Source organism: Callorhinus ursinus, unplaced genomic scaffold (assembly GCF_003265705.2).
Source record: "Callorhinus ursinus isolate GAN/ISIS: 27379988/994484 unplaced genomic scaffold, GSC_fseal_2.0 scaffold16, whole genome shotgun sequence".
Lineage (NCBI taxonomy): Eukaryota > Metazoa > Chordata > Mammalia > Carnivora > Otariidae > Callorhinus > Callorhinus ursinus.
The window spans coordinates 36,086,838-36,110,050 of record NW_027397078.1 but is presented as its reverse complement, the minus strand read 5'-3'; the positions used below and the strand labels follow the sequence as shown (position 1 = coordinate 36,110,050).

The 23,213-nt window shown below is 41.6% G+C and overlaps 1 protein-coding gene across 4 annotated transcripts in view; it reads right to left on the bottom strand.

Annotated features, from left to right (window-relative positions):
- Positions 1-23,213, bottom strand: part of ARHGAP6 (Rho GTPase activating protein 6) — a 246,277-nt gene that overhangs the window by 126,495 nt on the left and 96,569 nt on the right. For 2 of the 4 annotated variants that reach the window (XM_073902099.1, XM_073902105.1), the window contains exon 1: positions 10,100-10,237. The exons of the other annotated variants lie outside the window; for them this stretch is intronic. In XM_073902099.1, the coding sequence (XP_073758200.1) occupies positions 10,100-10,159 (60 nt within the window). In that variant the 5' untranslated portion in view covers positions 10,160-10,237. Of the gene's footprint in view, positions 1-10,099; positions 10,238-23,213 lie in introns of those variants that run through there. 4 annotated transcript variants of the gene reach the window in all.

Below are 23,213 nucleotides of genomic sequence, written 5' to 3'. Positions count from 1 at the left end.
GGGCACGTGATATGGTGAGCATTGGGTGTTATATGGAACTGATGAATTACTGAACTCTACATCTGTAGCTAATGATGTACTATATGTTGGCTAATTGAATTTAATTAAAGAAAAGAAAAATACACACACACACACACACACACACGCACACACACACACTCATGCTAGCAAAGAGTGCTGTTCTGTCTTTGGATCCACCTATTTGAGGATATGAAGCTTGGAGCTGTGTCTACCATATTATGAACAGGAAGGACAAATGGAAAGATGCAAAGCCCCTATGTCTTTGGTGGCATCATTGTGTCCCTGAATTAACCAACCCTGGAACCATCTACCCCTAGATGGATAAAACACTCTATTTCCATACTAGTATTTTTCAGTTGTGGGTCATGAATGATTAGTGGGTCATGACATCAATATCAGGAGCCCCAGCATTCTTATCATGCTGGCAAACCATCTCTTCCAATAGTGTAAAGCTTATTGGGCAAGAACTAAGAATTATTTTGTCAATGAATCCCCGCCCCCAAAAAAGCCAGTGAGTAGATAGAAATATTATATCCTGGTGTATTCTCCAAAATATATGCCTCCCCGCACACTGCCTTTCACAGTTCATGAAAATACTGCCATTATATTTATTTCTACTGAGAAACACTTTAAGGGTGTAAGGGATGATGTTACTTGGGGACTACGTGTGATACTGGAAAAAAACAGAAACTTTGGAGTCAGACTGGAGTTGCTTTCAGTTTTTCTGATATAAGAGAAGTCTCTATTTGGAGAAGTCATTGGCACAATAATTCTCCTTTTATCATAATTCAAATTATACACACATACACACATATTCAAATCACATTTTGAATATCGAGAAACAGAAACTTGTGTATTCAATGGCCAAACATGTGCTTTAATATAATCATGTTCATGGTAGGCTATAATGGACATTTTTTCTATCACACTAAACAATGTATATTAACCACAACATAGCATCTCCTTGATGATCCAGAATGAGACTTACAAACACCCATCAGTGAGGTGTGTTGCCTTGGCATTTCCGAGATCACGAGGCTCTTATGCCTGTTTTAAGTTGTCCTCTTGTTGTAGTTGTTCCTTCCCGCTTTTGGCCATCACTTCTTCTTGTTAGTGTATATTTACATCTTGTAACATGTAGCTTATTTTGTACACATATTCTCCCTAACAAAATTAAGTACACTGGCCTTGGGATTGTTACTACAGAAGTTCCACCGTGGTTTTGAGACTATTTTATTTCCTGACTCCCCAAATGTGGCAGATGGCCACAACTGACAAAATTCTGACATGTAGATGTAAGCAGCTGTCACCATGTAGTATAACATGGCTGATGTAAATTGAATAAACAGAGCATTTCTAATTCATTAAAACTTAGGCATAGTCCACTGCCCAACACTGCATTTGAGTAAAATATGGAAGAAAATCATTAGATACTAATGACCAAGCCTTAAAGCACAGGCTGAAATAAATAGCAGTACTGACCATAAATGCACTAATAAACCCAAACATATACCCAAACAGTTCTTAAATCAGATAAAAAAAAAAAAAAAGCAAAAGCAGATTATTTACGAAGCTGTACTATGTCTTTGAAATTCAGCTAAAGAGACAGATGAAGTTGAGAAAACCTGGTCAAGGAAACTCCTTTCTCACCATAACCACTCCCATGCCACTAATAAATTTGAAATCCGCTCTGCCCTCGTTCACTCTCTCATTTTGGGGGGGGGGTGCAAATACACATCTAGGAATTACCCTAAGAAAGCCATCAAAATGCACAAAAAGATACATGCAAAGATGTTGGTCACAACATTATTTATACCATGAGAGATTTAAGCTTTCTTACATCTAGCCGAAGGAGTAATGTGATAAAAAGTATGCTTTAGAAGAAAATTTATTAGTGGAGAAAATGTGATAAACTAAAACTTAAGACCCAAACCATCTATCATACGTGAATATTACACATGACCTTAACATGTAACTAATTTAGACACATACACATAAATGTGCATTCGCAAAAACTCGGAAGGAGATGCAGCTGTTTGTACAAAGATCCAATTTTTCCCACAATAAACATAAGTTGCTTCTGTAATCTAGAATCAAAATAAATTATTTATGTAAAAGTTTGTTCTCTCTTCTGCTTCAATCCAGACACAGCTCCTTCCCTCAGTTCCCTTTGATGTGAGTTTTGGATCTTGGTGGGTCCCCTTCAGGTAAATTCCAAGTAGAAACAACTTCACATGTACTTGATTTTTCAGAGAAACATTTTAACCAAAGAAGGGCTAAGGGAAAGGAACTACTGGCTTTAGCAAGAACAAAAACGAACAATAAGCTCAAACAACAAAAAAGAGATGAGCATTACAGGATGAAGAAAGAAGACTTGGGAACAGCACAAATAAAATAAAATAATGACCATCAAAGCAGCTCCCGCTGAAATCCCGCCAAAGGTTAATGGGTTCAAAGAACAGGCAGGTGAGAGGTCAAACACAACATCTAAGCCCTGAACCCTTGAAGAGCTTGGGTGCTTGCAGTCACTTTTCACATTAAGTGGGTTCTCCTTTGATTCAAATAATGCCTGAACTATTCTGACTTAAAATTCATCAATTATCTAATTTCACTTTTGGGCTTCAACTGGTTATAATGTGCTTTTTTCTCTCCTATGTTTAATGACATCAGGTCTGAGTCATCTAAAGAGCCCAACCTCAATCAATAACGACTCCAATTAACCAGAAAATGCTCACAGCTCACACATTAGAAAGGGCAAAGGAAAATGCAACCTAACAAACTTAGTTTTCGGGCTGGATATCCAGAACCACCTACCTTGATAGCATGCAACCACCTATCTTGATGGCATGCACTGAAGACAGAGGTTCAAAGATTACCCGGAAGTAATCTTCACTTTGACAAGAGACAGTGAATAGTTGCAGCATTTTCCAAATCAAAATTCAGATATGTAGGATGATAATATGATAGAATACTTGAAATCAGAGACATCTACTAACTGGTAATTACACTCTATACTTGCACTGTTCAGTATGTATCCCCCACGTGGCTATTCGAATTTGAAAGAAGCAAAATTAAATAAAATGGAAACTTCAGTTCCTCAGTCACACGAGACACGTTTTAAGTGCTAAAAGGCCACGTGGGACTAGTGGCTACCATATTGCACAGAGCGGACACAGAACCTTCCCATCACCGCCAAGAGTTTTATTAGACAGTACTGCTCTATACACTACTTCCTGAGGTAGAAGAGCAAGTCCTGTTAATTCAAAGATTTTAAACAAACGATGAAACAAAACAGACTTGCTTGGTTAAAAGTGAACATCTCAGCTATCCATAACAAGTCATTTCCCAAGCCTTCCAGGAGTCCTGATCTTGTATGGAAATTTTCTAAGAACTGTGGAAGTGCCCTTTTCTTCCTCAGGTCAAATCACACACACACACCAAAATGGTTTTCCCTCCAGTTTTCTTTTAAAACAGATGAATTCGGAGTTCAACCACATTATTTTTTCTCCTCATCAGAAAAACTATTTTAGTTCCAAAGGAATAGCCATTCATTTTCAGACCTCTACCAGACACATCCACGCTGGAGGTAGAAGGCTGGGGCTGCCCTTGACCTAGGGCTTCACTGGGAACAGACCAAAGTTTAAGCTGATGGAAAGATAAAAGTAAGAAAAAAACACAAACTTTTGTCCATCCCTAAGGGTGGATGACTGCCTGGAAACATCAGAAAATATTTACATTCTTTTCTCTTTTGTGGTTCAAAGCAACAGTGCAACATAGGACGGATGGGTGCACACACATGCACGCACACAAACACATGCATACACACACTGCCCACCGAGTTTACCTGTAGTAAAAGGACACGTGTGGAGACACAGACTGTTTGAGAAACTTGCAATGTTAAAGAAAGCTTCTTTCCATTCTAATCATTTAGAGGCTGTATGGCTGTTGTATCAATTATCATCATGGCACACTACACCTCTTGCAAGATAAAATTCTATCAAGAAAAAAAGGTCAAGTTGCTTATCTTATTTATATGCAATGTCAAGTTGACTACCTCCTCTCCCCACTCCACATAAAATGAAAACACTGGCTTTTCCCATGAATCTGAGCATTGCCTCTTATTAGTAAACAACTGCTGAAAATACCAAGCTTGAGTTTAAGGCCAAGACTTTAAAAAGAATATAAAATAGCCAACAACTGTATTAATTAGGAAAAAAACCGAAAGAGATCCGACTGTGAACAGCTTAATATGGGAATCACAAGAGAAAAATAATTTCAACCAATTTCCCACATTTCCAGAACATAGTGATCTCTAGTCATGTTCCATATTGCTTTAATAAAACAGTCATCAGCCTATGTTTGTTGTGAAATTCTTGTTAATTGGACTTTTTACTTATTGTTTGGTGATTTGGCTTATAATCCCTTTTGCCCTCACTGGTCTAGAGCCTTATCAGCAGGGATCATTGGCTGACATTTAGTTATCCAAAAATACTTCCCTGCTGGGAAGAATTCATCTTGGCCTCATCTGAAACACCTGACTCTTCTAGAAGATAAATAACACTTGAGGAATAAAATCGGGCTGGGAGTGGTGGGGAGGAGTGAAGAGGTTGAGGAGAGAAGAGAGGAATGATCATCTGGGTCCCAAAACATTTGCCTTGATAAACTGCACCTGAATAATCTACCAAAAAAAAAAAAACAAGATCAATAAAGTCCCCTTGCAAATAACATTGTCCCACGGTCAACAAAAAATAGCCCAGGGTCCAGCATTTACTTTCTTTTTATAAATAATAAAAAAATGTTAAACAATGTTAACTATCATCCTCAAATCAACCAAATCTTGTCTTCCTCTCCCCCAAATTTTCCATGCTTCGAATCTGTGGAATGTGGGGGCTCTGGGGTCCGTGAAGTATACACACAGGTTAATGCAGGTTCCAAAACCAGACCGTCTGGCTTCACAATCACGACCTTTGCCGATCTCCTGTGCAAATCTGGACAAGTTTTTTAGTCTCCATGTGCCTCAGTTTCCTCATCTATAAAATGCACTATCTATCTCTGTGTCCTTTCATGTCAACGAGCCCCAAGCTCAATAAATGTTGGCTAGCGTTCTTATACTCAGAAAGGAAGCCTTCTCCAGGCTCTATAGGCACCCCCAAAGGGAACACTACACAGTTGGAATCGGGAATGATGTAAAATTTGGACCTAACACGGACGTTTTCTATGCCAAAGGCTCCAAACACATCTGTCATTTACCAACGTGCCGTCTCTGACATACAACCACCGCAACACCCTCCTTACTGACTGCTACCCTACATGATCCCTGCCTTCTATACGACGTCCCCAGAGGCTGTTCTTTGCCACTCCTAAGGTCACCCTGAGGGTAATAGGAGACTAAATCCACCAGGAGGGTATCATGGGCTGCCCAGGGCTCATTAAAGCCTAGAGCGTTAGACCTCCTCCCTCTGAATGTCTTCTTCTGACCTTCTTTGTAAGGCCTGGTTGCCATGTATAGTGATTTCCAACTCCAACCCTTCCCTTGTTGTTCTGGCTTTGGTCACAGTTCAGCTAATTCCACTTTAGGGATTCTTTACCAAACTCTTTTTTTCTAGAGCAGTGGTTCTCAACCAGGGCAGCTGTGCCCCCTAGAGGACACTGGCAACATCCGGAGTCACAATGAAGGGGCGGGAATGAGGGTTGAGGTGCTACTATTGGTACCTAGTGGGCGGAAACCAGAGATGCTGCTAATCATCCCACGATGCACAGGACAGGCCCCACAACAACGAATGATCCAGCCTTGAATGTTGACACCGCTGCAGTTGGGAACACTGCTCTAGAAAACGAGGCCAATATTGAATCATGCTGTGTTTTCAGAACTTAACATACAGACACAGTGAACAAATGCAGAAGGCTGTGTGCATTTTTAAAACGTAACTGAGAAAGCAAAACCAGGAGTTCAAATCTTAACATTGGTAAAGTTGATGCAGGACCTCATACAGGAGGCTTTTCACTTCCTGCACCGATTGTATCAGCAAAATCGAAACAGCTTGGAGAGTGACCAGGGCCTTAAAGAAAATTTGCAAGAGAAAGAGACAGCTGCACCAGGATTAAAGGAGCTGGTGTCTCTAAGTCAAAACCATTCTGCAGAAATTAGAATGGTTATTTGTTTCTTCAGAAATTACTTAGGGATGCCTGGGTGGCTCAGTCGGTTAAGCAGCTGCCTTTGGCTCAGGTCATGATCTCAGGATCCTGGGATCGAGCCCCGCATCGGGCTCCCTGCTCAGCGGGGAATCTGATTCTCCCTCTTCCCCTCCCCCCTCGTTCTCTCTCTCTCTCCCCCCCCCCGCACTGTCAAATAAATAAATAAAATCTTTAAAATAAAACTTACTTAAAAGTGACTGTGTTCATTGTTTCTTGGGAGGTTACTTACAAGTTGTTGTGTTATCTCAGTAATAAAGAGGAGAAAAATAACCAGACCATTAGCCATTGGTATAACTACAGAATCAGAACTCATTTAGTTTGTCTGGGAAGAGTCCTGTTTTGGGATTTGCTTGAATTTGGCAGAATAACAAGAAATAAGCGGGCAGGGATTTAAGATGCCGTAATGCTCGTGATTTTCAGAACCATTACTCTGCACAAGTATTCTTTGGTAAATATGATAGTTTTTGTTACAAAATCATTACCAAAAAACCTCTGATAGCCATGGAGAATATAAACAGTGTGCTATACGTATAGGAGACCCACTTTGCTGGAGTGAAGACTTTGGGCAACCTTCAATATTTGACGGACTCAGGACACGAGACACCTTATCTGTCCAAATACCAAACTCAAGACACTCCTCTATGTGACATGGACTCCTCCATATGCCACATGGCAGGAGAACGGCCATAAATGAGCATCAGGTCGATGCCTGCTCGTTTAGGGACCTTCTTTTACTGGTCCACATGGACTGGAGTGCTCAGGCCTCAAGCTTTCCCAGGATATGTTGGGCATGCTTCTATTTCAAGCAACTACTTGTTTCTACTTTGGTCTCCCCACTAGCCCGTAACCTCCTTGAGGAGATTTAGAAAAATACGTGGAAACTGGTCAGTGTGCTTAATATCTGCTCAAGGAACCATCAGTAGCATTAAAAAGCCACCATACGGTAATATAAAACTAATGATAGTAGTAACATCGAACATTTACTGGGCTCTTACTATATTCTTGGACTTGTTCTAAGCACATGACATGTATTAGCTCACTTAATTCTCACAACCTTTAGAGGAAACATTGTCTCTATCCCCAATCTACAGATGAGGAGTCATCTAAACCTTAAACTTTAAAAAGAAATGCACTCCTTAACACACACACACACACACACACACACACACACACACACACACACAGTCCCATTTTTGATGAGTGCGATTTGAAAAGCAAACTAATCTGTCATCTGCCTCGAGGATCCTAACTAAAACAACCTCTATCTATTTCTACACAGTACGTATGAATCCAGCTCGAAAGGAGTCATTAAACTTGTCTCCTTTGTCACTTAATCTCTCCTGTCCATTCGATCTCCCAAGGACGCGCTGGGGAGCTAATGGTAAAGAAAGCTAAAGAGGCCCCAGTCCAGTAACTTCTGTGCCACTGTGGTCAACCCCCACAGAAGGGGAAGAAATCTCTGTAAATATGGGCAAGCCTCAGCACACCAGGGCAGCACTGCCCCGGAAACAGGAGACGTCCATCCATCCCGGTGGCAGGTGCGCAGCTGAACACCAATGGCCCTCACTCCTTCCTTGGTTCCCAAGGTTGGATTGAAAACCAACCAAGACCAGTCCTCGCAGGAACCGCAAGGTGCTGTCTTTCTCCCTGATTCATTCGGAGAAAGCTACAGCGGGAACTGACGATATCTTGTTCGAAAAGACTGGCCCCGGCCTTCCATTACCTTCCTTCCCCAGTAGCCCACGAAATGCATAGTCGGCACCTGCAGGGAGCCTGTTGCAAGTGACATTCGGAAGCCGGCCAAAGGTGGCCACTATAGGAGGGCTGCTGCCCTATCTCTCGAAGGACACTGACTCAGAACTGATGGGCTGGCATACTCTGTCCACCTGGCCCTTGATGTCCAGATTAAAATATACGAAAAGCTTCCACGAATGTTAGCAATGGAGGTGGCCGTGGGAACTGGCGGCTGCCGCAGGGGCCCCACTAGAGGAGGAGATGCTTGTGACTGTGCACAGCTGCGGGCAAGAACAAACGCAGGCTCGGGGCGGTGACAAAGCCCCATTTGCACCCTGGATGTGGAACTTGGGCTCAACCTGGCTTCCACAAGTGATTTTTTCCTTAATCTCAAGCTAGGCACAACAGAGCAGCGTCCAAATCTTTTTCTTTTTAGAGACAGTGGTGAGGGGCGCCTGGGTGGCTCATTCGGTTAAGCGAGTGCCTTCGGCTCAGGTCATGATCCCAGGGTCCTGGGATCAAGCCCCGAGCCCCGCATCCCTGCTCAGCGGGGAGTCTGCTTCTCCCTCTCCCTCTGCCCCTTCCCCTGCTCGTGCACTCCCTCTCTCTCAAATAAATAATTACATAAAATCCTTTAAAAATAAAAAAAAAATAAAGACAGTGGTGGATTTTGAAAGCACTTACTGAACACTGCTTAAATGTGCAGTTGCTATCAGTGGGATTTACAAAGACGGTTGGAAAACAGAGGGAGATTTAGTGCCCTGGTGGCTCATTTTCCCACAAAGAGAACACAAAGGTTCCTGAGGAACAGTGATAGGTACCCAGGAACTTGCAATCACTGCAACCTGAGTTGATTTATTTTCTAGATGCTATTACTGGAAATAATCAGAATCACAATATTCTTGGCTCTCCTTCAAAATGGAATCATTCGACACATTGTAAATGATAGTGATCTAGAGCAGTAATTTTTCTCCAAAAGCAACCTGGTTTTAAACAAATTAAATAATTAATATAAGTTTACATTACTTTATACATAGAGTGGCCTGTGCACATAGTCTAAGGTAATAGATTGCCAATCTGTGGCAAGGTGGTTTTTTTTTTTTAACTCACCAAATAAAGCAACGTTTAATGTCTGTTCCCTTAGGAAGGATTCAAAGAAACTTCTGCTTGGAGCTATCCGAAACCAGCAAGTACCCTAAGCTCTCTAAACACTTTGGTAATATTCTAAGTTAATAATAAGAAAAGATGGATTTTGAGGTTCTTTCTCTGAAATCATGAAAAACTGGAAGCATTAAAAAAAAAAAAAAAAAAAAAAAAAAGATTTGTACCAGAGGCTGCAGGCAGCAGAACCAAGGTTTCCTGATCTTCTGAAAACATCATCTGTCTTTGCTGCACGGAGTGGCCACAAGGGAAGAGGCCGACCACATTTTGTGGTTTCACATCAGTACCCATATTGCTTGTCAATGTCATCGACCCCCGCTCCTTTATCATAGTGAGGGGAAGGACAACATTTGCCCTTGTCCCAGATGTCCGTCATTATACAGTATGCAACAAACCAGACCCAGAGAGAGGCTACAAAGCAACGCTGTTTAGTCTCATTTCTGTCACAGACTAGCCAGCTGACCCTGCCACACACAATGTGATCCACGCTCACCCTCAGTTTCCTTCCCTGTCACAGAAAAACACCGCACTAGGAGGCCACCAAGACCTATGCAATGACAGCATATGTCAGTATGCATCGATTTAAAAGTACTGAAAAAACAGACCAAAGGAAAGGTGCAGAAGAAATGACGGGTCCTTACTGAGATTTGCTTTAAGCTTGCAATGAAAACATGAGTGTCTTGGCAAATGATACGTAACATTCCAGTCACCCTGGCTCAAAGGCCCTGAACCTTCTCCTAAAGCAACAGGCAGAGGCATTGAAAGTGTCATTTGAACCATCTGAACTTTGAACTTGAAAAAGACTCAAGTGCTGGAGCAAGCTGAGCGAATCCCTCCAAAGCTCGCTCGCTCACTCTTTCTTGCTGTGTCCACCTGCCCCCACCACTGCTCCAGGATCACGAGCCCCACGAAGTCTTTCACGTCTGCCTCGCCTGAAGCAGGAGGTACAAGGCACAGAGCCTGGAGGGCACACACCGCGTCTTCTTACCTCTCCAGGGTCCTTACACCTCAGCAGCAGGAGCAGCTCCAAGCAGAACTGACCCCCCATCCTCTCCGAACAGAGCCCCCGGCCAGGGTGGGAACAGAGAAGGAGGCTGGAGACCGGGAGCCTGCTGAAAGAGCCAGAGTCGTCAGGCAGGCAGGCTCCCCGGCTGGAATGCGCAGCTAGAGGCCCTGGGAGGGAGAAGGCCTGGGGTCACTGTGATCCTCTGACTCAGACACCCTGGGGAGCTGTCAGTTCCGAAAGGCCTCCTTCGGCACACAAGGCGGAGAGGCACCAAGCACTTACAGGGGGAAGAATCTGAAAGTTAGGAAGTGGAGGTAAATGGTTACATAGACCGATGTCAGTTTACAGTAAGTGGTAGAGATACAGCAGGCATGTTGGAGGCAACAACTCATTTAAACGAAGTGCAAACTCACATACGTGATAGGGGACTTGTATCCAGGTATCTAAAGGACTCTTACAATTCAGTAATAAAAAAGACAACCTGATTTAAAAGCGGGCAAAGGCTCTGAATGGACATTTCTCGGATGATCATCTACAAATGGCCAATAAGCATACGAAAAGATTCCTGAGGAGGTGCCTGGGTGGCTCAGTCGGTTGGGCGTCCGACTCTTGATTTTGGCTGGGGTCGTGATCTCAGGGTTGTGAGATCCAGCCCAGTGTCCAGCTCCACACTGGGCGTGGAGCCTGCTTGGAATTCTCTCTCCCTCTCTCTCCCCCTGCCCCTCTCCCTGCTCTCTCTCTCAAAAAAAAAAAAAAAAAAAAAAAAAAGGATTCTTGACATCATCAACCACCAGGGAAACCAGGGAAATGCAAATCAAAACCACAACGAGATAGCAATTCACACTCACTAGGATAGGTAAAAGAAATGTTGGCAAGGACGTAGAGAAATTAGAACTCTTCTACCTTGCTGGTGAGAATGTAAAATACTTTGGAAAACAGTTTGGTGGTTTCTCAAAATATTATAACCAGAAGTTACCATATGCTCCAGCAATTCCATGGCTACCTAGATCCCCAAGACAACTGAAGATAGATAGTCACACAAAACTTGGACACAAATGTGTTCACAGCAGCATTACTCACGATAGCCAAAGGCAGAAGCAACCCAAATGTCCATCAATTGATGAATGGCTAAACCAAATGTGGCAAATCCACACAATGGAATATTATTCAGCCGTAAAAAGGAATGAAGTCCCGGTACATGTTACAACATGGATGACCCTTGAAAACAGTATGCTAAAGGAAAGAAAGCAGTCACAAAAGGCCACATATTGTAGGAGTCCATGAACAGGCGAATCCATACAGTGGCAAAAGATGAGTGGTTGCCAAGGGTTGTGGGGGATGGGAAGATCACCGGGGGTAATGACTAAGGGGGGCAGGGTTTCTTTCTGGGGTGATGAAACTGTTCTAAAATTGATTGTGGTGATGGTCGTACAACTCTATGACTATACTATGAAGTTATACACTTTAAGTGACTGAATTATATGGCATGTGAATTATATCTCAACAAAACCGTTACATTAAAAATGAAACACTAGCTCTCATTCCCCAATTACACTGGGCTCTTCTGAGGCCACCATTACTCCTACCGATTCACCAGTGTGGCTTGGCAGGGGTCATGGGGAGAGAGGGCTTCCAGCAAGCAGGGAGTGACAAATGCTGGCCCCCGGCACATCGGGACCCTTCTCCTCAACTTCATTTCTAGGCCAGTGATGACAAGAATCCTGCTCCAGCTTTGTGGTTTAGCCCTGCTCCTCCCTGACACCTTCAATCCCGAGGGGTGACTCCCTTTCCAGCACGCCCGTGGTCCCCATTTGTGAGAGTCCTTTTGAACTTACAGCACAGAGCGAACACAGGCGGGGTCTTTTGGGACCATTCATTTGCAGCCTTGCTGACCCTCCAGTGGTTTGTCCCATGTGGCTGCCCTCCCCAAACAGATTCCATGTGACTTACACACAGGGGGCCTCACAACTCGGTGACTTTCTCATAGCTGAAATTCAGTAGTTAATTGTTATCCTTCACCTTTTTTGAAGGGAAAGGATCCTTTTTTTTTTTTTTTTTTAGCATTTTTAAAAATAAGGGTATTGCCTCTAGGGGCTATTGTGCATTTTCACTATTACAAGTAAAAATGAAATTAGCAGGTGATGCCAATGAAGAAAGCAATTCAATCAAGAGAATACCACAGTGGTCACTGAGTTAAAAAAAAAAAAACTTTCTTTTTTTATGAAGGAATAGTCTTTCCCACTGGAGGGTAAGCGAGGCTGCAAATGAATGTTCCCAAAAGACCCCGCCTGTGTTCGCTCTGTGCTGGAATGTTCATACAGGCTTTTTTCTCCAACACACTTGGGTGCTGTGGGTAGTAGATGTCAAATAATAAAACCCAGAGGCACACGCTATGTTACTTTTTAAGGGAAAAAAGTGGGGGGAAATCAAAGGGTTTAACAATTTTATTCACTGGCTTACTTTCAGCGACTCTGACAATTTGGCCACTGCTCAGGTTTGTGAATTTCTATGGAAAATGAACTGTGTTTGGCAAGCCTGACGAAATATGAGGCTGATAAACAAATGTTTCATGCTTTCTCAAGACCTTATGCCACTAACTGTGTGGGATTGGAAAAACTGTTCAAATGTCAATCTAAATGTCAATTGGAACATTGTAAATACATGATTTTCTATACCCATATGAATTAATATAATTCTGTTGACTTCAGACCATAACTTGAACTAAAGTGTCTTTGAGTTTTACCTCGGAAATGTTTCACAGGGAACGTGAACTTCAGATTTGACAAGTTGAGTCAGTAGAGTTCTGTTTCAGAGTCAGAAACGTTCATGCGATACTTTATTTTACACTATGGAGAATCGACTTAAAAGTCCATTGACATGAAGGTTGTTAGGAAGCAAGCCTTGAGCTCAAAAAAGGCTTAGGCCAAAAGAAATAAAACATTATTGAAACAGCCCAAATCATTATATAAAAGAACACTGTGGTGAATTCCGCTGCAAAGTTCATGACTCGTGAATATTATCTCCAAACCAGTCATCTTTGAGTTTTATAGAGTCGGCTATCCAACTGCCTTCTTGACCCTTCCAGCTGGTATCTCAGGGTCATCTCAAACTTCACTTATCCAATGCTGAACTCTTGACTTTCCCTTCTGGCAAATGTCTTTGTACCTAAGCCTCCCACATCTTAAGAGGTGTTTATAAAGCATTTATCTCAGTGCCTGGCACGCACACCCGCTCAATAAATGTTGCTGCGGCTGCTATTGATGATGACTGGTGACGGTCATTTTTATGCACCCAATTCGTTGAGCCAGAAACCAAACAACTTTTCTTTATTTTTGCCTTCCCCTCATGTCCTACATTTAATCCATTCCCAGGTTCTGTCAACTCTGCCCCCAAAACAAATCAGGAATCTGAGCCCTCCTCTCCAAATCTGCTCTTACACCTCCCCCCTCCAGCCTCCATCCTATTTCTCCTGAACAAATTTAACGGCCTCCTAACCAACCTAACCGTGTCCGCTCTTGCCCTTGCCCAGTGAACTGTCCAAGGGGGAAACCAGAATGATCCGAGACACACATCTTCCTTACTAAGACGTACGTAGTGCTTATCATGTACTCAATATGCTAAACTACCTTATGTTACTTCCACTCTGCAGGTGAGGAGTTGAGCGGAGAGAGGTTGGAACATGTCCAAGGTCACTTTGCCTTAAGAGGCAAAGCTAGAATTCACACTCCAGCAGCCTGGCTCCGAGCGGAGCGCCACTACACAAAGTACCATGCCATACCCAAGCTTTATGGAATAACAAACAAGCAAGCAAAGACCGTCACTTCGCTTCCACTGCACTTAGAGCACAATCCAGCCGCATCGGAATTCCCTGTGCCAAAGGGTCTGGGCCAACTTCCTCCTTCCCCTGTCTGCCTCTCTCTTTCCTCCCGTTCTCCTGACACTCTTGTACAAGGCAAGCTTGGTCCAACATAGGGATTTTTGCCCACGCTGTTCCCTGCTCTTCCCAGGGCTGGCTCCTCCTTCTTTATTCTGTAATCCCACTCCCTCAGAAAAGCCTTCCCCGGCCTTCCCAGTCTGAAGTCCATGTTTCCTGGTTTCTTGATGTCAACACCCTGCTGGTTTTCTTCTCAGCATTTATCTGACCTTGTATTTGCTTTCATATGCTTGTCCACTTGTCTATTCACTGTCTCTCTCACTGGCCTGGAAGTTGCACAACGATAAATATTGTTTACCACTGTATTTCTAGCATCTGGCATCATGCCTGCACATAGTAGATGCTGAGAAAATCTGATAAACGACTGGCTGCAGGCAAGAATGCTTTGGTGATAATGAAACACCCACCTAGACCTTAGGTTCTCCAAGTGTGAGTGCAGGATCAGAATCAGATTCACCTGAGGATCTTTTTTTTTTTTTAATCAAAAGTAGAGTCCCACGGATTCTGTGTTAATTTAAACACTCACCTTTGAGGCCCATCACCTAGTTTTCTAAAGAATTTTTATAATTTTGATGTTGACATGATTTGGCAATGAGTAACTCCTAGAATTCTTGTTTGGTTGTGATTTTTAAGTAATCAGTGTAATACTTTCAGGAACACTCGCTAAGAGCGAAAAATGTATATTATAAATTGCTTTCACATGAGATAAGATTGTTTTGAAATACTCACTGACAATGAAATTGATACATACTGTGCTTTTAGATATATAGGTAAGTATTTGCATAATTGCCTTGGGAGGCAATAATTTCCTTTTCAGCTTGCAGACATTTGTGTGGGCTCCTGGAAAGCTTGTGGTTCTTGGGCCTGTAATCAGATAATGATGTGTAATGGATGACATGGACCAGCTGGAGTTCAGTCCTGAACTGACCACAGTCGGCCTTCTGGGGGCTCGGGAATCTGCATTTTTAAGAAACTTTCCAGGAAATTGTTATGCAAATAAAATTTGAGAGCTATTACTTCTATCTAGACTATATGTATTGTTTTAGAAAAATATACCACAGAGATCCAGTGTCCACTCTTTAAATGTGTGGTTTAATTCTGAGAAATCCAAGATAACCTTTCGCCTAAAGGAAAAACATACACTATTAATTGATATTAAGCTCACCAAGGGCCCATAAATGCAGATTATCAGTAGCCGTTTTTGGTAAAATAAGTCATCTCTGGTAAATATCTTTCAGAGCCTGCATATACACCTGGAAAGAAAGAAACAGACATTTCTCACCTTGGAGAGGAAGGATGAACCATTTGGCCAGATTACTAGAATAGTAAGGTAAGTGCTTTAGCCTGTAACTTGACTATGTTTTAGGCTATAAGTGGATAGTGTTAAGAAAATTAAAACTGAAGGCAGGAAGAGCTTCCTGGCTTGCTCAAATGACGAAAGTGGCTGTTTTTTCCTGAATTCCCTGAGTTCTTCAACTTCCTCCCAACCTGCTCCTCTCTGGTCTTCCCCAGCTAAGTCAATGGCAAGTTCATCCTTCCAGTGACTCAGGCCCAAATCCTGACTCCCTGTTCCCTCTGACTCCATATCGTACCCCACGGCCAATCCACTGGTAGGGCCTGTTGGCTCTACCTTCAAAGCGTGCCCGAATCTGACCTCTTCTCATTTCCACTGTTCCCTCCTCGTCCAGGCCGACATCGTCTCTCACCTCAATTAATAATAAAATTGCTGGGGTGCCTGGCTGGCTCAGTCAGAAGCACATCTGACTCTTGATCTCAGGGCTATGAGTTCGAGCCCCATGTTAGGTGTAGAGATTTCTTAACGTAAATAAAACTGTAAAAATAATAAAACTGCTAAATGATTCGGTATAGAGATCGGTTTTACAAAACCGTCTTTAAAATAGTCACTTCTCCTCCGTGAAGACAATTTCTTGAAACAATCTCTGGATTGTCAATGAGTCACATGGATAGCGTATAGAGTGGCCATTCCCATGTAGTTTGGGGCTGAGTGAGCTGATCTTGGGGATACCGCCCCCTCCTGCCCATGACTGATTCTGGAACCCAGACCTAAAGCCACCAGCCTTCCTTACAGCCAGAGGCACTTGAGGGAAAGGTGGCTGGGGGCTTCTGCAAAATGTTTGTTTGAATGTAAGCAAGAGATGCAGGAAGAGCAAACATTTTCTTCCTGTATGCCGGCGTTTCTCAACCTCAGCACTATTGACATTCTGGATTGGGTCACTCTCTGTTGTGGGGGACTGTCCCAGGCGCTGCAGGATGTTTAGTAGTGACTCAGGTCTCTCCCCACTAAGATGCCAGTAGCAGCGCTTCAGTTGTGACGAACAAAAATGTCTCCAGACATCGCTGGGTGTCCCTTGGTGGTGGGGGGCGGGGTGGGGATGACCCCAAGTTGGGAACCACTGGCCTCAATGTTGTCAGCTTTAACTCAACTGCCGCAGGTTCTCTCAATACCGGCTTAGAGACGCTTCAAGGAACAGAAAGTGAAGAAAATGGCAGGAAAAAGATCCAGAGTGGCTGGATGAAACCCACCATACTTGTGATTATCTGTAATTCCCAATTATTTAAGCTGATTTAAGTGGATTTTGCTGTTATTATCAGCCAGGGGCTGATAGTGATCTGGGGTCCACCATCACAGTTCATACATAGCACACAGCTTTATCCTGGGGCATCCTACAGCTTGGACAAATAACCTAGGTCCCACCTTGGGGCAAGATCCTATGGGTTCAGTTTTATGTGCAGGACAAAAATAAAATGGCTCATTTTCCCATTTGTTAATTGCGGCTTATCCACACTCATTATGGAACTGTAGAATTTTAGAGCATAAAGGGATTTTAGGGAAGGAGAATTAAGCGAAAACAAATGCCTATGTTTATCTTCAAAGGAAGGCTTCCAAAAGAGGATTAAGCCACGGGACTCGAAATATCAGGAAAAGAGCCATTATCCACTTCAAAACACTTCCTGAGCATGACAAGTCACCATACATCTTGCGTAAAAAGCAAAGGGAGACATTTTCTTATGGCCACATACACTTAAATATTCCCTTCTCCCTAAACAGGAGTTCTACATGGTTTTAACGACTAAATCAATGATCTATTTAGCGTGGACTTGCTGTCATTTCCGTGGGCAGAGTTGTCATTTAATTGTACCATCCAGCAGTAATTTTTTTAATGTGAAAACTGATGAACGAATAGAACTGACATAATTGATGGACTCTTAAATTCAAAGTGCAGTGGGGAGAAGAAGATAAAATCATAATTCCTTCCTTTTATTATTTTTATTGTTTTATGTATGTTAATTTATAATATACCTTTGCCTATTATAAAAGCAATGCAAGCTTCTAACCAAAAACATCAGAACTACAGAAATAAGCAAAATGAATAATATTCAAGTAATCTATAATCCAAGAATCACTGATTATGTCTTCGTGACTACTCTCCCAAATATTTTTCTTGCATATTGAGATTTTCTTCCCAAATGGTATCATACTATTTTGAAATCTACTATAATGTATTTTAAAACTCCCTTTTATCACATCTTTATGTTCCTAATTCATCCCCACTGTAAAACAGTGCTTCATATGAATGGCTGGCTGAAAATAAGGGAGATGATGCTCAAAACCAAAGACGGGAGGGGCAGACGGAAGCACAAAAGAAATAGGAAAAGTAGACCGGACGCTTAGGATACCACTGGCTTCCAAATTCTGTTACCATTCACTTGCAGATCCAATCACAGATAGCAGCCTCGAGGAGGGCAAAGGTGGGGTAAGAGCAAGCCAGCCTCTCAGGGAAGGAGCTGCCCCAGCGACGGACATCACAGGGCGCACACCAAATGAACAGCATGGAGAAATGCTCAACAAATGCAGATTTTTCTCACTTTGTAAGTCACAGAGCCATTGCCTAGAAAAAGAACAGGCTTTACCCAAACAGATCCCTAGTACAAAGAAATAATTTGCTCCCCTGCAGAAATCCTGTGGTGGCAATTTCAGATATCTATATTTTCATATAGAGCCACACATCTGCCCGTCTGTCTGTATCTGTTTGTATTCGTGTCCGTATTTATACCTGTTCCTATGTCTCTACCTACATCCGTACCTGTAACTGTACTTCCATATCCATCTATCCATCTACAGGTCAGTGGTTCTCAAACTTGAACATGCACCAGAATCCCTTGGACGGCTTGTTCAAACACAGACTCGCCCACCCTCATCCCCAGAGTTTCTGATTCAGCACATCTCTGACCCGGCACACGATCTGCCTTTTTTTTTTTTTTTTTAAGATTTTATTTATTTATTTGACACACAGAGAGAGAGAGAGAGAGAGCGAGAGAGAAAGAGAGCCAGAGAGACAAGTGGGGGAAACAGCAGAGGGAGAGGGAGAAGCAGACTCCCTGCTGAGCAAGGAGCCCGATGCGGGGCTCGATCCCAGGACCCTGAGATCATGACCCGAGCCGAAGGCAGCCACTTAACCAATTGACCCACCCAGGTGCCCCTGCATTTCTTTTTATTATTATTATATTTTTATTTTTTTATTATTATGTTCAGTTAGCCACTGTATAGTACATCGTTAGTTTTTGATGTAGTGTTCCATGATTCATGAGTTGCGTTTAACACCCAGTGCTCATCACAACACATGCCCTCCTTAATACCCATCACGATCTGCATTTCTAATAAGCTCCCAGGCGCTGCAGATGCCGCTGGTGTGGAGACTACACTTCGAGAAGCGTCGCCTACACTTACGCCTCCATCTTCACCTCTATCTCATTACCAGTCTATGTTTTGGGGAACATATGGCTACTCTCACATACTTTAATTTCCATTATCATCACTTGTCAATATAAACTGTAGCGTCACACATGAGAGAAAACAGATATTACGTACGGTGCTTTCCAATTCTTTCCACTTAATTGAGTAACAAAAATTGTCAGATGTAAAAATGATTGCCATGTATCTTCTTCCTCCCAGGAGAATGGTTCGATTGTGGTACATTTCTTGCTTTGACTTGCTTTTCACTGCCTTTGGCTCTCAACTTGATGTATTTACGTTTTAACAATTCAGGTTTCTTTTCCAAATAGTGAGATGAAACAGGGACGACTCAAAGGCAGCTTCATTTTGAAATTGGCCAAGCTTTTGTAAACAAGCTCTTGACAAAGCAATTTATAATTCTCTAAACAATGGCGAGAAAATATCACACAGAAAAGCAGATGTTATTCTCGGAACTTCTTTTTTTCAGGTCTACAGTCATTGTCTACAGTACCAAACCAACCACATTACTTCAAGTCAATTTTGGCTTTGCTGGATGTCAACCTTGTTAGCCATATTTTGAGGTGTGGTTCGAAGAACAAAGCTTCTCAGAGACAGCTCTGTGGCCTGCTTCCTTGTGTTCGTTTGACAGCGCTTGATTTAAGGGTTATGTTGGCTCATGTTTGCAGCATGCAATGGGAACACAGTTCCCCGGATGCCAACCTTAACCTAAATAAAAGCTAGGCCTGCATCTCCTCAGGGTCGAGTTAAAAGAATATGGGCTGTGCAGTCTCAGACCTCAGCGGGTACCAATTAGTGGGAGACAAGACATGTATACAAGGAAATGTAATTGGTAATTTTAGTGGGTAAACAGTTGCAAGACTGAGGAAAAAAAAAAAACAGTCACTCTGTGCTGGTGCAGTTGGGAAAAACTTCATATTCCATTTGTTCAAATCCTTGAGAAACAAAAGGTTACTTCTCCAGGAAGTGAAATGCAGACAGACATTGAAAAGAGAGGTACATGTTTACAGACGAGGCCAAAGCAAAGACTTTCTGGAGCGAGGAGGTAATGTGCAATGGGAGGGAATGATGCCAAGAATGACGGATCTCACTACTGAAATGATTATTAATGATGGCCACCTGCGACCTGTCACAGGTGTCTTTTACGTTGGGAGAACATGGGCGATGGAAGAATAGGGACAAAACTTGTGCCCTAAAAGGAAAAAAGGAAGATGGGTGCTTTGGCCGGTTCAGAGAAAATATCTCTTTCTCCCTTAGTATATCGATGGATGGATGGATGGATGGATGGATGGATGGACAGTTTGATTGACTGATTGATGCGTATGCACACACTCTCAGATCTTGTGAAATAATTCCTGTTTATATCGTTCCATTAAACATTCCAAATGCCCCAAATTGCAAATATTTCAGGAAAAAGCCACTGAATAAATGATATAGTCAGAAAACATTGAAATAAAGCTGTCATTTTATTTTTTTTAATTTTTTATTGTTATGTTAATCAAAAGCTGTCATTTTAAAAGGTCACCAAATGAAGAACTCCTAGGCTGTAGTAATAAAAAAAAAAAAATCTGCATTTTAGCATCTACAGCTGTAGATACGTGTAAGTGGTGTGGGTTTTTTTTTTTTTTTTGGTGCTAAAGATATGTCTGATAAAGGGTAATTTGTCACAGATTGTGCTATGGAGAGAATTTATTGGAATTTACTAGAAGCATTGCAGTAGGAGAAATGGTGACTGTTTCTAAGAGTATTTAGATGCAGCGATTGGCCTATAGTTTCAATTTGTTTAAAAATACGTTCAATTAGGTACAAATTGAGTTGCAAAATGGTATTCTGAAGTAAAAATCAGTATAAAAGGCAGGAAAAGCAAACACTTTCCAAAATTAATATATTTTCTAAAGAAATGTAGTATTTTATAAATAAAAATAGTGAGATAAATGCTACTCACAAGTAACTTTGCAAAATGAATAGATGAAAAAAGAATGCATTTTAAAAATCAGTTGATTCTCAAATCTTAGCTCCCAGAACTTCAACAGATCTCTCTCCCTCCATCTCTCTCCCTCCCTCCCTCTCTCTGTTTTTCTCCCTCCCTCTCTCTGTCTCTCTCTCTTCCTCTGTCTCCCTCCATCCCTCTCTGTCTCTCTGTCTCTGTCTCTGTCTCTCTCTCTCTCTCTCACACACACACACACACACACTCATTTTCAAATTAAATGTAATCCTATTAAAAACAAACCTGTGCCCCGATAAAACACAAAGCAGTTATTCAAAACAAGCTTGCATCAGGAATTCAAAAACATTGTCACAGGAATGGAGTAAAACTTTTGACTCCCATCATTAATATAAACTGACCATAAATATCAAAGCTGCTCGTATCTTACTGAGAAATCGTTATGAAGGAATCGCAGTTAAAATGACAGCTCTGGAAAATGAGATAAGGGACCTATTAAGAGATTATCTTGTCTTTGTACTGTGATGGGAGTCCGCACGCCCACCGAGACACTGATGCCAACTGTAGAGTCGCAAAACGTCTCAGGTCTGAGGGACATCTCAAGAGATTACTGGAGAATAAAGAAAGACATTTTCATGAATCATCGAGGGTAGTACAGAGTTCCTCAACCTTGGTATTCTTGACATTTGGGGCCAGAACATTCTTTGTTGTAGGGGACTGTCCTGGGCACTGACGGATGTTTAGCAGCATCCTCGGTCTTCACCCACTAGATGCCAGTAGCAAACCATTCCCTCCCAACTGCGACAACAAAAATGTCTCTAGACATTGGCAAAAGTGTCCTGGGGGTCAAAATGCCCCCAAATGAAAAGCACTGGGAGCACATGTTTACATAAGCTTATTTGATCAACTAATGCCATAAATATTATAAAACTCTCCAAAATCTTATATTTATGCAGAACTCATTCTGTGATTTTTGCCAACGTCTTGTATACAGATTTTCATATTTAATCACAACAGATTGACAAATCTGGAGTGACTGTTTCTTAGGTATAAACATTTAAAGAAATGCACTGAAATACTTCTGATGATTTTATGAAAATACCCAAGGATTCTCATCCCGAATTTGTGTTTTGGGGCTTAAACCAAAATATTATCACTGTTTTACATAAAGCTCTCTTCAAAACGGAAGCACAGACTGTGTTAGCATTGGAAACTGTATAGGAACCGTGATGCTTATTGTTATACTTTAGATGAAGGAAAACAGTCTGTTTCCCCTGTTTAAAGAGAATCTCAGAGTAATACTGCTGAGGATGATATACCCTGAAATTCTAAAGATTTTGTTATTAGTTATCAGACGTATCTTAAATAAATATTGATAGTTTATATCAAGTACTCAGTAATCAGCTGGGGGAAAACCTTCCTGGTGAAATTATTACAGAAATCCTCAATTACAATAACCATTTAAGTGAGATTTTTGCCCTTAAACTTTGTCTTAGTAGAACTTGCTAGTAAGATGAAAAAAGAGAAAGTATATTTAAGCCAAAGGCTACTGACTCTACTTAGTTTTTTACCCTGAGAAATTAATATTCCAAATAAAGAAAATACACACATTTTTTGGCTAAGTTTATTTAAAAATATGTGATTATGTTGTTTAATGATAACAATACTGGAGATCAAAATGCTTATCAATAACTACTAAAATTGTAATACATTCAGTGGCAATGCAGAGGAATTACTCAAATTTGACAAGAAATATTGGAATTTTTTTTTTTAAGTAGGCTCCACACCAGTGTGGAGCCTAACATGGGGCTTGAACTCACAACACCGAGATCAGGACCTGAGCCGAGATCAAGGGTCGGACACTCAGTGGACTGAGCCACCCAGGCACCCCTATTGGAAGTTTTTAAGAACAATTTTTTATTGAGGTATAATTGACATATAACATTATATTAGTTTCAAGTGCATGATGTAACGTAACGATCTGATATTTGTATACACTACATATGATCACCACAATAAGTCTAGTTAACATCCATCACCATATGAAGCTTCCCCTGCCCAACAACCACCATTCTGTTCTCTGTATCTCTGTGTTTTGTTTTTTGAGCAAGTGGTGACAACATGCCTACGTCAATAATAAAGGGAAAAATATGAAAGCTATGCTTTTTTTCTAAATTGTTCATTTCTTCCTTTCTTTTTATAATTTTCTCATGAAGATGATTCATTTATCACTAAATATAATCATATTATCATATCACCAAAAAACATTTCATATAATTAAATGCACAAGTCAGAAAAAACATCTTTGTTAGTCTGTACATATAAATTATTCCTTCAGAAAATACTGTCACTACGTTACTCACATTCCCACACAAATAAACATCTCAAACCTAAATTTTGACTTCTGTAATTATTTGACACTTATTGTTGAAATCATAATGAT